This window comes from Epinephelus lanceolatus, chromosome 1 (assembly GCF_041903045.1).
Source record: "Epinephelus lanceolatus isolate andai-2023 chromosome 1, ASM4190304v1, whole genome shotgun sequence".
In the NCBI taxonomy this organism is placed as follows: Eukaryota; Metazoa; Chordata; class Actinopteri; order Perciformes; family Serranidae; genus Epinephelus; species Epinephelus lanceolatus.
In genome coordinates this window covers 38,159,534-38,176,146 of record NC_135734.1, presented here as the reverse complement: position 1 = coordinate 38,176,146, position 16,613 = coordinate 38,159,534, and the positions used below count along the sequence as shown (strand labels likewise).

The 16,613-nt window shown below is 42.3% G+C and overlaps 1 protein-coding gene across 1 annotated transcript; it reads right to left on the bottom strand.

Annotated features, from left to right (window-relative positions):
* Positions 1-354: 354 nt before the first annotated feature.
* On the bottom strand, positions 355-5,443 carry LOC117257344 (potassium voltage-gated channel subfamily A member 10). Its single transcript, XM_078170099.1, has one exon. It carries the CDS (start codon positions 5,308-5,310, stop codon positions 3,616-3,618), a length of 1,695 nt encoding a protein of 564 aa, XP_078026225.1. The 5' UTR covers positions 5,311-5,443; the 3' UTR covers positions 355-3,615.
* Positions 5,444-16,613: the final 11,170 nt, after the last annotated feature.

The window sequence follows — 16,613 nt, the reverse complement described above, 5'->3', positions numbered from 1 at the left end:
AGTCACCAAAACTGTCTCATTGACAAACTATTAAAAAGCTGTTAAATGTATTGGTAAGTGGTAAAAACAGAATAATATAATATTCTACCATAATGTAATAATGTAAAGAGTACTTTTACTTTTTATATTTTAAGTATATTTTGCAGATAATACTATGTACTTTTACTTCAGTATCATTTTTAAATTCAGGATGGAGTACAAGATTTGTAATTGAGTATTTTTAGGCTACAGTATTTCTACTTTCACTCAAGTAAACAATCTGAGTACTTCTTCCACCAGTGAAAATTAAAATCATCAGAGGGAAACTTCACACAGTTTGGATACATGTTTAATGAAAGGCACTCTTTACAGGATAAATAAAACATTATGCCACTGTATACTGTACAATGTTGACACATACAGTAACAGTCCTCAAATATTAAGTGCTTCATGACATAGTAAAGTGCTGAGTAACAACGTGACTAACTGATATCACCTTATTGCGTTTCATTTTAATTAATTACAGGTATTGCTCTTTCCATGGGCGAAAAACACAACATGTTTGTTTTTCCACCCACACGTCATCATTATTGCATATTGTAGGATTATTAGAAAGGCATTGGTTGTGTTACAACTACATCCACTTCCGTTTCTATACGAGCTGTATTTATATGTATAATAAACTCACATACAGTACATTTTCAAGATTGAAATGTGGCATGCATATATAGAGCCAATTTCCTGATTAGACACAAAAACGTTATTTGTTGTCATCATTTGACAAGTCCAGTCGAAGTATTGGCTTTCCCTATCACATGGAATACAATGATCATCACTATATGATTAAAAGACTATATAATATTTAGCTACAATAAATATGTCAAAATTTCAGTAACTGGTAATAAGAGTTAAACCTCATTTCGGCACACTATGCCATGCAATACAAATGAGAGAACAAAGGTAAATGGAGAAATGTTTGAAAACATGAGTGCAAAGTTTTCTTGTCTTTGCCCTCTCCTTGATTCTCTCAGTCTTATCACAAATATATATCTTATCTCGCATTTCTGTACACTCTTAGAAATATTTTTCCCTGCCAACAGTTGATGGCGTAACACCTCGTTTCCACACAGTTTTGTTTTGCGTCTGTTTTTCAGTATAGTGTATAAGTTATGCCCAGGTCACACTGCCTGTGTGAGCAGTGTATGTGCGTCGCGCAACTTCTTGTAATTTTTTCGGTGCCCATGTGAACAGGTAAGAGCAGCCACACTGCCTGTATGAGCAGCTCTGCTCAGGTGCGCCTCGGCTGCTGCTTAGCTGTGGAACATCTAGAGAAATGGGAATCTAGCCCATTTTCCAATGTGATGTGTGCAGTCTTCAGCAAAAATAGACTGTCAAAATTATATTATATTTATATTTACATAATGACACAATTCACCACAGTTTAAATTTAATTTAGCAGTCACAGACATGAAAAAATATATTAATGTTTATTTTTAACTCAACACTTCCTGTTTCCGTTTCAAAATAAAAGCCCTGTGACAATGTGGCTGGCAACAGAATCCTTTCATTTGTTGACACAAGTCTTTTTATTGCTAAATATTTGCAGGACCGTGTCTTTTACAATGCAGCGGCTCGCACGTCTCCATAAATGAGTGGGGTATCTGCTTTTAATTGTAAAATTACAGTAGTTATAGCAGCAGGCAGCTCTGTAGCAGCACAGCAGCAGCAGCACTGTCTATGTGAACACCACACTCATATCACTCGTTTAATGCCAAGAAATTGCTTGTTGACACCCAAAGATGTGAACACTGATACATGTAATATTTAACTGAAACGTGATAGTAATGTCATATGTTTTGACCTGTTTTACAGGCTGTATTGTATTGTTGTTTTTAATTTCTCTAGGATGCCTTTGACAGCTGGTGAAGGGACTGCTGATGAAAACTAGCCTTTCAGCTAATTTGGGTGCATTTACATTTGTTAAAATAATGATTAATGCACACTGTCCCTTTTCTTAAATAAATAAATAAATAAATAATAAATAAAAAAACACTTGTGCAAGCCACAGCAGTTTAGTGAGGTTGCAGTCAGGCACTGTTCACGCAGGCAGTGTGGCCCGGGCATTAGTGTTCAATGCAAGAAAAGGGATCTCTTTATGGATTGGTAAAAACGCCACTACAGAAATAACAGAACAGCTTATTTGGAGTGTTTTTCCTCCATCCAAACTTGTGGAATATGTGTATGGAGCAATACAGAGAAAAGAACAGGACCAATTATGCATGGCGACAAGTAAGTGAGAAGCTCACCTGTCAGGTGTGTAGTCCATTTTATGAAATATTAGTTAAAAGACGTATGATCCACTATGTATGCACTTACACAGCTAGCATGCTACCAATGTTAGCTAGCCAAACATGCCTATGAACTTTTCACTGAGAAAACACGTATAAATAGAGCTGCATTACATCCATCAACCTGTTAGCTAATCTGTCTTTATGTTAACGTCCTGTGGCACAGTTGATACGGTCTGTTCGAATCTGCTTTTTCAACACACTGGAGGCAAGTTCCAGTTAGAAGGAAGATTTTGGAAATTACGGAGGTTCTCATAGGAATGAACGTCACATCAGCTGACTCATATACCTGCACAGAGCCATGTGGAAACGAGGCGTAAAGCTCCAAAAGTGCTCGAGTGAAAAACAAAAGTGAAAAAAACTTTCAGTGCAATGTATTGATATGATCTTTAAAGGGTAAATTCACATTTTTAATAACATGTTTGAAGGTGATAATCTGGTGCAAAAAATGCCAAATAATAAAAATGGAACCACATAGATAAAAACTTGTGATTTTAAAAGCTGCATGCAACTACTGCATGTTCTATAATACACTGAATGTTAATGCAGATTGATACTGTGCAGCTACGAGACTGAAAGCAGACATGCCGACTATTTATCATACAGATACTGTTGCGCTGTGTCATATGGAGAAGTGCTGCTGGCTGAGCATTCACAACTATAGCTTTGCTGATAAGACAATGTGTGCGACGGTGTCCTCTTGCCTTACACTGGACAAACTCGTCTGCCCTTGAAAATCATGCCAGGTCCTATCTCGGTTTTGCTGAATATGACGAGACTAACTGTGATGTACAGTAACATGAGCTCCGAGTATGCTACCACAACTGTTTTTTTTTCTATTGTGGGATAAACTTACAGACTCTCAAGGACATTTTGGGTAAATTTACAACTTATTTTGCTTTTTCACTCGTCTATTTACTCTAACAATCTACGATTTCAAGGTGAAATGTCTATAATACAAATGAGTCATCACATTTTTCTTCAAAGTGCACTGAATGAAGGAGGTAATTATACCTTTCAGTTCTTCTCATTAAAGTTAACTGACACAGTAGTTGCTGAGTTGTGTTAATTGCACTTTGACACATCCACAAGCAGACAGACAACTTGCGTAAAGCCTGTCTCACCACACAGGGCCTATTAATACTGTCATATATGCACAAAACGCTGTCGTGTTTGGAGTACAAAACAGTGAGAAAGAAACTGATATCACCGCAGTGCATCTCACTACTGGATATGTTTGATTAGTCCATGTGTTTTTCACGCCCCTGTATGTGTATAAATACTTCCTCTAACAGTGTGTGCCATTTTTCTCATTCTGCCAGGTGCCATTACTTTTGTTTAGTGAGGGTGTGCTTCCATACTTGTTTGCAGCTGACATTTTCTGGGCAGCCTCTGCTGCTGCATCCATAATATGCTTCTCCTCCTGCTCAGTCTCACGGTGGTAAAAATAGTTAAAATTGGAGACGATGACAGGGACGGGCAAGGCGATGGTCAGGACACCAGCAATGGCACAGAGGGTGCCGACCATTTTGCCTCCCATCGTGATGGGGCACATGTCTCCGTATCCCACAGTGGTCATTGTCACCACGGCCCACCAGAAGCCATCGGGGATGCTGACAAACTGCGTCTGGGGCTCATCCACTTCTGCAAAGTAGATGGCACTTGAGAATAAGATGACTCCTATAAAAAGGAAGAAGATGAGCAGCCCAAGTTCCCTCATACTGGCTTTCAAGGTCTGCCCCAAGATCTGGAGCCCTTTCGAGTGTCGGGAGAGCTTAAAAATTCTGAAAACTCTCACCAGACGGATAATTCTTAGGATTGCCAGGGACATGTTCTGACTGGAGTTCATGTCTTCATCAGGGGTCGTAGCCAGCTCTGTTCCAAGAGTTACAAAGTAGGGAATAATAGAGACTATGTCAATGATGTTCATGATGTTATTGAAGAAATCACTTTTGCTGGGGCACACCACAAAACGGACACCGACTTCAAAGCAGAACCAAATGATGCAAATAGTCTCCACAATGAAAAAGGGGTCTGTTAAGTATGCCAGCACATCTTTTGTGGCAGGATGAGGGGCAGAACCATCTTGGGTCCCATTGATGAGTTGGGTTAAACCCGGGGGGAAGTCCTTGTCATCCCTGAACTCTGGCAGAGTCTCTAAGCAGAAGATAACAATGGAAATGACGATGACAAACACAGAAACCAGCGCGACAGATCTAGCTGCGCTGGAGCTTTCTGGGTATTCAAACAGGAGCCAGAATTGTCGCTGGAGTTCGTTGGTGGGCAAAAGGACATCCGGCTCTTTAATAAACCCTTCGTCTTCGCGGAACTGCTCCATCGCTTCATGACCCAACTCATAGAAAACAATTTCATTAGCAAAAACATCTAAGGGAACGTTGGCCGGTCTGCGGATTCTCCCTCCTGACTGATAGTAGTACAGAATGCCATCAAAAGACGGGCGGTTTCTGTCAAAGAAGTACTCGTTTTTCATCGGATCGAAGTAGCTTATCCTCTTCATGGGGTCTCCGAGCAGCGTCTCTGGGAACTTATTCAGGGTGCTGAGCTGGGTCTCAAACATCAGGCCCGAAATATTGATGACAACTTTCTCGTCTTTTTCTTCAAAGCAGTGCTTTTCAAACAAATCTTCATTCTCGTAGCAATCCTTCGCCATCTTACTGAAGACGCTGTCAGTGGGAGACTCACTGTTGATCAGGAGCTTCAGATTAGAGATCAAACTGCCACTGCTTGAGTTTGCTTTGGTGGTCAGAGTCGGGGGAGTGGACGGTGACAACCCTTCCTGGCCGGACGAATGCCCACGTCGTCCTCTGTGTGGCGACTGGTGAGGAGAACTCAGACGATGGGTTAAAAGATTCTGATCGGGGGCCTCTGAGGGGGGCGAAGTCGGGTACCCAGAGTCACTCGGGTCCCCGAGGTTGATACCAACATCATCCATGTTTTCAAAATTAACAAGCGGCACCTCCATCGCCTGTCTTGTTGCTAGCCACAGCTCCGTCTATCAGCCTGGTTGGAGTGCAGGAGACAGAGGGGACGCCACAACCAGTGCCACGCTGAAGATCCAGGCAGGGCCTCCCTCCTCCTGGTTCTCATTCAGGCAATTCGTTTGGATTTAGTCCACTGAGTAATCTGTAGTGGAGGGGCGGAAAAAGCAAAGTTGTGTTATATTTTTTGTTAAATAGTGCAATACAGTTTTCTTAGTAAATAGATTTTTCTGTCAGCTCGTGTTTGCATCAGCAGAGAACCGGCCATCTGATACTGTGCTTGTACAGTTATTTTTCCCCCCAATTCTCTCCCATGAACACAAAACACAAGCTCTGCAAGTTCGCCTGTGAAAGTGCTTACACGGGGTATAGGTACTATTATTGCTGATCATGTGCGACAAAACTGTTTAATTTCCTAATGGAAAAACATCTGAGCCTTCACTTATGACTGAAAGCAGAAGCTCATCAAACGAAACACGTTCACTCCCTGTGTCAGAACATCAGTTTCTAACTACTGTTTTGGTTAATCAATCCCAACCTTGTCCTGGGTAGTCGATCAGCATCACGTTTACTTTATCTCTAAGTAGCTGTTTATCATTCCATTTGTCTGGTTTGGACAGGTAACCAAATCCCGACACACGCTTTTAAGCTGCAACCTCTGTGTCCACTTGACACCGAGGGCCCTGCGCACGTAGAGAGACTCATCTGCTTCTCTTTCCACTCGCACTGTAGCAGATAACGTAACAGTCCAGCATATGGGATTGGATCTACTTATCGGAGTACATCATGATACGGCTTGTGCAGAAAATAAATATATTGATTGCGCCATGTCAGCAAAGAGGGGTTACTGCGTCCAAGAGAAAGGACAGGAAAGTGCGGTTGGATCGACACTCTTTTACCTCAGACACTTTTGTTTCTAGGAGCAACTTCTTGCTGCTACATGCTACAAAAAACGCCCCACTGAACGAACATCGAAAGACACAACAGATCCACATTGCATCAAAAACACCCAGAAATGCATGCAAACGTCTCTTCAATTAAGTGTAAAGTTTATATCCAGCTGTGTGCAGATGTCCGCACCACTCACCCGTGTCCCCGGCTCTGCAGAAGTTGCTGTGCCCTCTCTACTCTGCCCGGCAGCTCCGCTCTGCTCCCCCTTCCTCCCTTCAATCTCTCCCTCATCCAGACTCACAATCAAGAGTGTCTCTAGCTCTATTAAAGCTCTCATTGGGTAATTTAACACCCCATACGAAACCAGAGATGCCAGAGGTACCCACACACACATGCAAACTTACACATGTGCGCGCACACAAACAGAGACAAACACAAACACGGGCAGGAAACTCACTGTGTTTTGAATGTGGGGGTCACCTGGCTTTGTTCTCCCTGCTCCCTCCTCCGTCACCGGGATGAGTGAGGCATTATAGGTAGCTCTCTGATAGGAGATTTACCCTGCAGGAGCCAATCGCTGTTTGACGTGGCGAGGGGAGAGTGGGACCCACTCTTTCCCCCCTCGTTCCTGCAGAGTAAGCATCCACATGCAGGATCATCCAATCCACCCTCACCTTGGGGATTATACTGTATTCTTCCCCTCTTACAGCACTTGTCACAGCTCTCAATACCTGCAGCAGTGCACATCTGCCCCGGGGATTCAGCTTTGACTTGTTTACATCCTCAGTGATACATGCTGACGTCAAGTTTTATTTCGTCTGATATTAGATTCTGTGAAATTTTCAACTGTCTCTAAGTCTTTCCTGAAGTCTTATTTAAACTTTTCTTTCAGTAAACAGCCCTGTATGTCTGAGCTAACACAATCTATAATATGTCAGTTCCTCTTTGGAAAAACAGACTAAGGCGGTACACTAGAATCAATTTCATTGATAAATACTTTTGCTTTTCATGAAGTCATTAATTCTGGGCAGACATTTCCCCTGGAGGTGTTCAGTATGGATTTGTGAGAGTGTTTATAGAGTAAAAACAGTCCTTTTCCAAGAAATTCCTGCAGATGTGTTTGTGTTGTTTTATTTCTGGTGTCCCTGCCAACTCCGGCACCTCTGCGCCTGCCAGCTATTGAAGGTTTGTCAGATTAATACAGTAGCTCCGTAAGCTTTGAAAAACTGTGACAAGCCTAATTAGAAAGGTTAAATTCAAATTACAGGAGGGCTCCACTTCCCTTTTTAGTTCCAGCCCAATTCTCTCGAGGAGCGCAAACTTTAATCAAAGTTAATCTTGTACTTTTTCAGAAGGGCGGCCAATTTGGCAACATGGGTCGAATATTGTGTTACCTGATAGAGAACCAGCTGCCCGAAGTCAGAAATCGCTCCCTCACCTCACTCTCCCCCTGCTGCAGCCTGGAGTTGGCTGTCTGCTGGTCCTTGGTAACATTGCGGCGTGAGCAGCACCACTGCAGGCATGAGCACATGGCTTCAAGGTCACAGAAAACCGTTTTAAGTCTTCGTTTTGCTATACATCATCACACACACCGTCACCTCCAGAAATCTCATTATGTGTCCTCACGGGAACATCAGGCACACACGCAGCAGTGAATTTAAACTTCATATGTTCATGCCTGACATATACTTTCAGGTTTGCTCCATGCACATGGAGCACAGGGATGCAGGGAGGTGCATGTGCACACACACACACACACACACACACACACACCACTCAGCTGACTCAACATGCTCGATATATATAGGGATCTTTTTCTTGTGTGATTCTGCAACGTCCTGGACATGTCATTGAGAAGGCAGTCAGCTGTGGCATGACCCTCCTCTTAAACACTTCATAATAGAATCTGCTACAGGCAAAGAGAGACAGGAAGATAGACAGCGAGGGGGCGTGATCATAGACTGCACGAGTCAGACTGAGAGGGTAAATAATCGATCCATTCCCCTGGCTAAACGATTTGTGTCAGTAAAGGAGGGAAAGGGGAGGTAAATGGGTGAGATATGAGCTACAGGATGGACTGCAGCGGTTGCAGTGTCACTCGTCTCAGGACTCCTGACAGCGGACCAGAGGGATAACGTCCCTCCTTCTGTCCTTCCACGCAGCCCTCCATCCATCATCCATCCCCCCCTCCCTTCTGTCCTGCATCCAGCCCCCGCTCCCCTCCCCTGATGACACTGTCACCTTACCCGTTAACAGACTGTGTTGACAAAGCAATTTCTCCATCAGCATGCTTGTGTGTGAACTATACTGACGCTGCACAGGTATAAACACCTCAACTTGGAGCCATGGACGCCTGATATGGCAATATTTGCTCAGGAAAAATAAATAACGTCAACACTGAAGTGAAGGAAGTACCCAGAATAAAAGTAGCATCACCACACAGTGAACATGCTTCATCACAGGTCCTGCATTTAAAAGGTTTTATTTTAATCAGTACCTGAAAATCAGTACAATGATGTCCTGTGCATTTTTTTACTAACAATAATATGCTCTACAGTCTTTAACCGCTGCCTGTTTGGTTAATCTTAGTTTTTATTGTTTGATGAATTGTTTAATACCCCACTGAAGTTTTTTTGTTGACAGTCAAGACAATCAGTTCATAGTGTCATCCTGCAACTCTCCACACATCCTGCAACTCAATCAACTCTTAAACCCGGGGCGTTGCAGGCTTAGTGGTAGAGCAGGCGCCCCATGTACAAGGCTGTTGCCGTAGCGGCCTGGGTTCGACTCCAGCCTGTGGCCCTTTGCTGCATGTCACTCCCCCTCTCTCTCCCCCTTTCACACTTGTCTGTCCTGTCCATTAAAGGCTAAAAAAATGCCCAAAAAATATCTTAAAAAAAAAACAAACTCTTAAACCAACCGCAGCACCTGGATCCTCAAACAGTGAGTAAAACTAAACCAAAGACAGTGAGGTCATCGTATCTCCCAATGAACAACCTTGCAATACAGTAAATAGTCATAGTGACTATTGCATTTGTTTAAATGATATCACAACCTGTTTTTAACCTTAATCAAACTGCTTTTGTTGTCCAAACCTAAGACAGGAGTCTCGATACGAACTCGAGGTTCTGGTGTCAAGGTCCTGCACCCTGTATGCCTGCAGTCCTCCCCAGCCATCTCCCTGTGATGCCTCCGCGATACATGAATGTAGTGTTTTGTTACTTGAGACAAACGTTGTCTCTGAACATAATCCAGGCAGCAATTAGGTTGTCACAACAACATAATTAAGAAAGCAGCTGAGTAACATACAAACATAATTTCTAGGAAACAAGATTTAAATTTCTCAGGTCGGCCGCATGTGGCTTTTTTTGACTGATAGTAGTACAGAATGCCATCAAAAGACGGGCGGTTTCTGTCAAAGAAGTACTCGTTTTTCATCGGATCGAAGTAGCTTATCCTCTTCATGGGGTCTCCGAGCAGCGTCTCTGGGAACTTATTCAGGGTGCTGAGCTGGGTCTCAAACATCAGGCCCGAAATATTGATGACAACTTTCATGTCTTTTTCTTCAAAGCAGTGCTTTTCAAACAAATCTTCATTCTCGTAGCAATCCTTCGCCTTCACTTGAGACAAACGTTGTCTCTGAACATAATCCAGGCAGCAATTAGGTTGTCACAACAACATAATTAAGAAAGCAGCTGAGTAACATACAAACATAATTTCTAGGAAACAAGATTTAAATTTCTCAGGTCGGCCGCATGTGGCTTTTTTTTCTTGCAAAAAATGAAAACAATCATTTTTACTAATCACAATAAATATGTTTCTTTTAGTTGTTTTAAAAAGTAATGGTGAATATTTTGGTTCAAAATAAAACTTGGTTACCTGACTTTCTGACCCAGCAGCTGCAGGAGTTTTCTGGAAGTGCGTTCCCTGCACCCTCTGTTTGTCTTTGGAAATCACAAAGTAACTAAATCTGTGGGCCACTCATCTCGTGCACATGATCTTTGTAATTCTATCTCAAAAGACCATATGCTCATCCAATAAGGGTGACAGGATTTCAACGTGCATGTCAGGTAGCACGGATTAGATATTCCAGCCTGGTAATCTTATAGCAGCTGTAAAGGCAGCTGGTTATTCCAGTCTAGTAATCCTATATATTGCGGCAGAGGTTCTCCTCATTGCAAATAACACACAAGGTTGGGTCAGGCACACACAAGGGCAAAACAGCTACAGTATAGAAAACCCCCACACAGCTCAAAACACAGACACATATTCATTGAAAACATCAGAGTGCCACAAGTTCACAAGTTCAGATTCAGTGTCAAACACCTGCAGAGAAGTGATCAGGGTTTCTCCGTCACAGGTTTGGCATCCTTTGTGAAAGTCAGAGTGAAAACTGTAACAAAGCTAAACAATGAGAATACACCACAGAGCTGAAACCATAAAACATAACTATGATCAATCCAAAACAATAACTTAATCAAACAAATCAGTTTTCAAAAATACACCAAAACACCGGCAGCCAGAACAGGGAGCAACCACTTCTCTGCATCAGTGATTTAAATTCACAAAATAAAAACAACTTTAGCAGCTTTAGATGTGTCTAGGTTCCAGGCAGTCAAAGCTCTTTTTCTAAATACACGCACTACATCGGTACTACACCACAAATTGACTTTTTTTTCGTTCAACATATAAACGCACATGGTCGGGTTTAGGCAACATGGTTAGGTTTAGGAAAACAGAACAGGTTTGGCTTTATAATCTCGCGGGACACAAACACCACTCTCCTGGGTAAAAGTCGGTGATAGTTTGACCTATCCACTATCCCTCCCGCCTACCCGATTCAGACTTTCGCTGCCTGGTTGTCATTCTTGTCCCACCGACACTGACACCACCTAGCGCCCGCCGTTAAACTATAATGGCCACTGGCTGCGTATCATGTCTTAGTTAAAGGACAGCTTTTTTTTGTCTGTGTCTGATGCTGCAAATCACTGCCCAAGCGCTGGATTTCGACGACTTCAGAGTAAGTTTGGGTTGATGTCAGCACTGTTGCAGTTGTTAGCACTGTTAACTGAGGTTGGGTGGTGTCTGTTTTTTCATACCTTCCTGAAATTCCACTGGGGTGTACAGTATATGACGGTCTTAGTGTGCGGAGTGGAGCTACCACGCCCCCCACCAGCGAGTTTGCTACTTTCCCCAAGCTCTCTTAGCTTTTTCGCGCTATTGCAATGGCGACACATTATTCACCATGAAACAGGAAGTTGTTTTAACTTGAGTGTACATTATCCAATCTGCCCCAAATTTCACGTGTCAGAAGAGTCCAGGCCTGAAGAGGTCAATGTGGCACTTACGTGTTACAGTTATTGCGCCACCTACTGGCAACAGGAAGTAAGCCTTGTGTGTTACATGAAATTTACATGGTGTGGTCTTCAATTCATACACAGCTACATGCGTACGTAACTGTGTGTTCTCAAGCCCAACTTGTGGATACAAAAGTTGTACAAAGTTTGCAATATGTCATTTCCAGCTCCACCTCTCCACGCAGTCAACACCACCTCAATCCTTCTTGATGCATCTGACTGTCAGAAAACAAAAACTGCATCAACTGGCGTACCGCCAGAACCCCGACATGTGCAAAGGTGTGAGAGCCCGTTCATCGCTGCTTGCAGCTTTAATTAAAAATAGTTTTCCTGTCCTCTGTGAGCGCAGACTTCCCTTCATTGTTTGGACAGAGGATTTGGCCTGCAGCTGACTCTGAGGACTGCTACTCCACTAAGGAGATTATGCAACACAGGAGATCAGCCCGGAGAATCACCCTCATAGATGAACAGTGTGGACTAAATACTACAGACTTAATTGAAATGTCTGGATTGTTTCCAGCCTCACTAATCAAAAGACAAGTGCTAATCTTGGATGACTCCTTGGACCCGACACAGGAGGGGAGGAGGCGAGCGTTCACATAAACCAATCAGAGTGCAGCCACAACATTTAACACTGCAATCCTCAGTGGTTTAAACTCACTGATTTAATTACACTTCCTTTTCAAAACATCCTCTTTTTTTCCTGCACTTTCCTCTGCTGTAGCACAAAAACATCCTTCAGCAGCTGATAGATGCTGTAACACACTGGACTCCTTCAAAGCACCATCACAAGCAGTGAGGAGCAGCAACCACACAGGGAGGACAAATGCCAAGTGCCACCCACTATTTTGACATCAACATTGCTCACCGTTGGACAGGGAGGTTCCATGGCTGCAGGCACTGCAAGCTCATCCAAAGCCTCCTGAGTTACAGAGCCTCCTCCTCATGTCCCCATATGGCCTGTTGTAGAGTACAAAACATGATGTTGGTGAGAAATTATCAGAGATTCATCAGAGTTTAACTTAGCTTCAATATTTTTAAAACATTACACTATGATGATAAAACAAATGTTGCGTAACGGTGAAATGTAATCCACAGCAAAGGATCAGCATCGAAACTGTGAAGGTTTAACTCACTACTATCACAACTAATAATGAAAACAACAATAAAACTTTAACTATGACTGAAAAAGCAATCAAAGCAGCATGTACTTATTTGTCCTACTTAAATTTAACAGCAGCAATTTGTCTAGAAAACAAGTTGTATCAATATCACCACGGGTAGTTCTTTATAAATCAAGCTTGTGTAAATATTAAGACTATTTAAAAGCATTAAATTGAACTTACCTTGTTATCCAGCGGTGAAAGAAGCTTGTCTAAAGTCACCCCCGCATCCTCTTAGATTAAATATCCAAACATGCGGTGGCAGAGTCTTAAGAAGCCGTTGTAAATCTCTCTAAAGCGAGACGTTTGACAGAAGGCAGGGCAGATACAGTTCAATACTCCATAAACGAGACAGATGTTTTAAACAGCAACATGGTTTCAATCGATTCGGCTGGTATCACATGCAGTGATGTCCCTAAGGGGGGGCAGAGGGGCACATGGCCCCCTTGGTACAATTGCTGCCCCCCCATTGATCCCCCCTGGTGAAAATAATTAGAGGCTGACGTTACATTTTGGGTATGGCACGCTCATTTTTTAGGCTAGCGTAAAGGCATTGATCTGTAGGGGTGGGTGATATGGCCCTAAAATAATATCACAATATTGTAGTGTATTTTTGCAATAATGATTTTCTTGATGATATGACAAATTAGTGAAGAAAAAAAAATCATTATCAATTTAAGAACATAGAATTGCAACAAAATAAGCTGTATAGTTCTACAATTTGCCTTCAAATATTCAGTAAAAACAATAAAAAAAAAGATCTCTCATTTCTTTAGTTTGTGAACAACAACAGTAACTCAGAGTGAAATTCAGATTCTGTATAAAATATTAATAGTTCAACAAAATAAAATCTACCACAAATTACACAGTTAAACAGCTCCCAACAGTGCAAAGACGGTACAAAAATGTCCCCTGGGATCTATATATATATAAATCAACAGCTGATTTCCTTCTTCTCGTAAAATCCTGAATGTTTGAGTTGTTTTTTTCCACCTGGACCTTTATGCTCTGCCATTTCTCCTCGAATCATCACGCTGTAACCTGTGACAGGCTGTTATGATACCACAACTATCACACAGTCACATATATGTAGTTTTTGGTCGAGCTGTGAGCGTCACGTAGGTTTACATTACCAAAGGTTTATGACTAAGTCACTTTGTGTCACATTTGGCGACTCCCATGGGCACAGCGAGGGAGGAGAGGGAGAGATGCTGTGCTGCTGCTGCCGGAGGAGCCGCTGACTGAGTTCCCTCTGAGCAGTAAGTCGCTAACAGTCCGGGGCTGTTCAAAAAACATTCAGGATGCCACAGTTTATTCCACACTACTGAAGCTGCTTCTCTTTTTGGAAACACCGTGGGGTCTGTAATTATTTTGCTTTCAGCCATGCTTGTTGTTGTCATGGGTAACAGTATGACGTCAATGTCAAGAAATATCACAATATGAATTTTTCATTCGATATTAAAAATGATATCAGTATTATCGTGAACGAGATAATATGGCACACTCCTATTGATTGGTACCAACCATGTTAGCATATCTTGTTAGCAAAGGTGGCTAAATAACACTCCTTTTGTCGAGGGAACAACTGGCATGGCCATTTTCAAAGGGGTTCAGTGAATTCTCACCTCAATAGACCTGAATGAAAATGGGTTCTATGGGGACCCACAAGTTTCCCCTAAACTTGAGAAAGCTTGCTCTCAGTGAATGTTTTTTTCTGTACAACCAATGTACTCCTTTGTCTTTTTTTAAGTAAAAAACAACCATTTGAAGAACAATGAATCACCTGACATGTATGTACAGATACATGAAACATTAAAACAGGATCGTGCTGAGCTCAAAATGTTACTTTACTGGTACTGCAAGTTATCCATGAAATAAGAAACCAAAGTACAGCACACAATTTCTTAACTCTACGTATTGACATAGTTCTCAGCTAAGCCAATACCTGAAATTTAGTTATGGCTTTTGGTTTGATGTGGCACCTCAAAACTTTTGAGAGGCCCCATCTGGCCACCCTGATGAAAAATTTCTGGGGGTGCTACCCAGCTCCCTGCTCACATCATGTTCTTTCAGCGTCTGTACAGGAAACATGCAACCCCCTTTTTGGTCATTAACATGCTGCAATACTGTAATGATGCATTAACAGCAACACAATCCACACAACCTTCACACGAGGACAGTAGATGTCACTTGAAACCTTTCAGTTCTTTGTCATCTCTGAATAGAAACGCTGCTCTCTTCACCTGGCTGTCTGTCCATCTGTCCCCTCCTGTCAGTGTAACAAGCCAGAATCTAAAGTGAACTTCTGTTTGTGCAGCAGTGGGCTCATTTTTCTCATCGCTAGTAAAGTCCTGAACCTGTCCGTGCGCCTGCCAGGTGCTCTTGCTTGGCTCTCTATCATATTTCACACTTGTGCGTAGGAGTCACTGGTCACACGCCAGTTCTTCTGCGTGTGCGTTCACCTCTCTGCCCACTCTCCTGTCCATTTAGGCTTTGTTAAAAGTCAGTGGGGACTGACAGCTTAAATGGACACAAAGCATTAGAAAGAATGACATGTTTTGGAGTTGAGTCATCACAAAGACAGAACTTCATTTATTTTACTTTGTGATGATTATTGGATTTGGTGGTACAAATTTGTCTGCTATGACTTTTAGCCACTCTAGTAGTGAGGCTCTGGGGACAACAATGTTGGTATGTTGATCTGTTCTGTACACACAACATCTATCCCACGTCTGTCCGTCCTGGAAGAGGGATCCCTCCTCAGTAACGCTACCTGAGGTTTCTACCAATATTTTTTTGCTGAGTAGTTTTTCCTTATTCACTGTGAAGGTCAAAGCACAGAGGGATGTCGTATGCTGTAAAGCCCCCTGAGGCAAATTGTGATACTGGGCTTTATAAAGAAAATTGAATTGAACTGAATTGGTCAGTCCATCACTTTGGTTTCAGACAAATTTTGCTCCTGATTGGTTCTTAACAGCTATTACATGGGTCACAATTAATTTTGCGCCCATCAAGCAAGCCCACATGAGACTAGCAGCAGCCGAGCAGCTGAAATGTTAACGGACTTTATGGATCAAATCCCAACAGAAAAACTATCCATGTCGCAGGGGTTACTCTAAAAAAGATGTACCCAGTGATTCACAGGTGTCTCTTTCACAATTTAAGTCTATGGGAAGAAGTCTTTGGGCCCAGTGGCATCAAGTGATGGACCCACATGGTTATAATTCCACTGTTTGGCCACTATGTAAAATTGGCGTCAAAGTCTGGTGCTGTTCTTGGAAGCTTGATTATACCTGCTAAACATCAGCATGCTAGCATCACCATTTTGAGCATGTTAGCATGCTGACGTTAGCATTTAGCTCTAAACATTGTTGCACCTTGAAGTGCAGCTTCATATGACTGCTTACATGACCATAAACTCTTAGTAAACCACACAGCATTTTTCCTCCATTCTCAAAAGAAAAATCACGTCCGCACAAGCAATGTTTTAAATTTTTTTCTAACCAAATGAAAACACAAACCACTGTCAAGAGCATTCCAAATCAAGAGGCAGCAATATAAACCTAACCCTGAAGCCATGTTGGTCAATCATGCAATGAAGACGATGACGTCAGCCAATCAGAAACCTGAAAAAAGCTATTACCAGAAGATTGCCTGGAGCAGTGACCTCCGTAGCTCATTCTGACATCTCCATTGCTCAATATAGTGGAAGAGTGACCGTTCATTAATGTGGCAACATGTTGAAAGTCTAGTTAGCAACATTTGGAGCCAACACTGTTTTGGTCACATCAACCATTCCATGAAATGTCACCTCATCTGTAACGTCTCACAAAGGAGATAACTCTGACATCACAAGCCAAAAATAGTTTTCTCGGT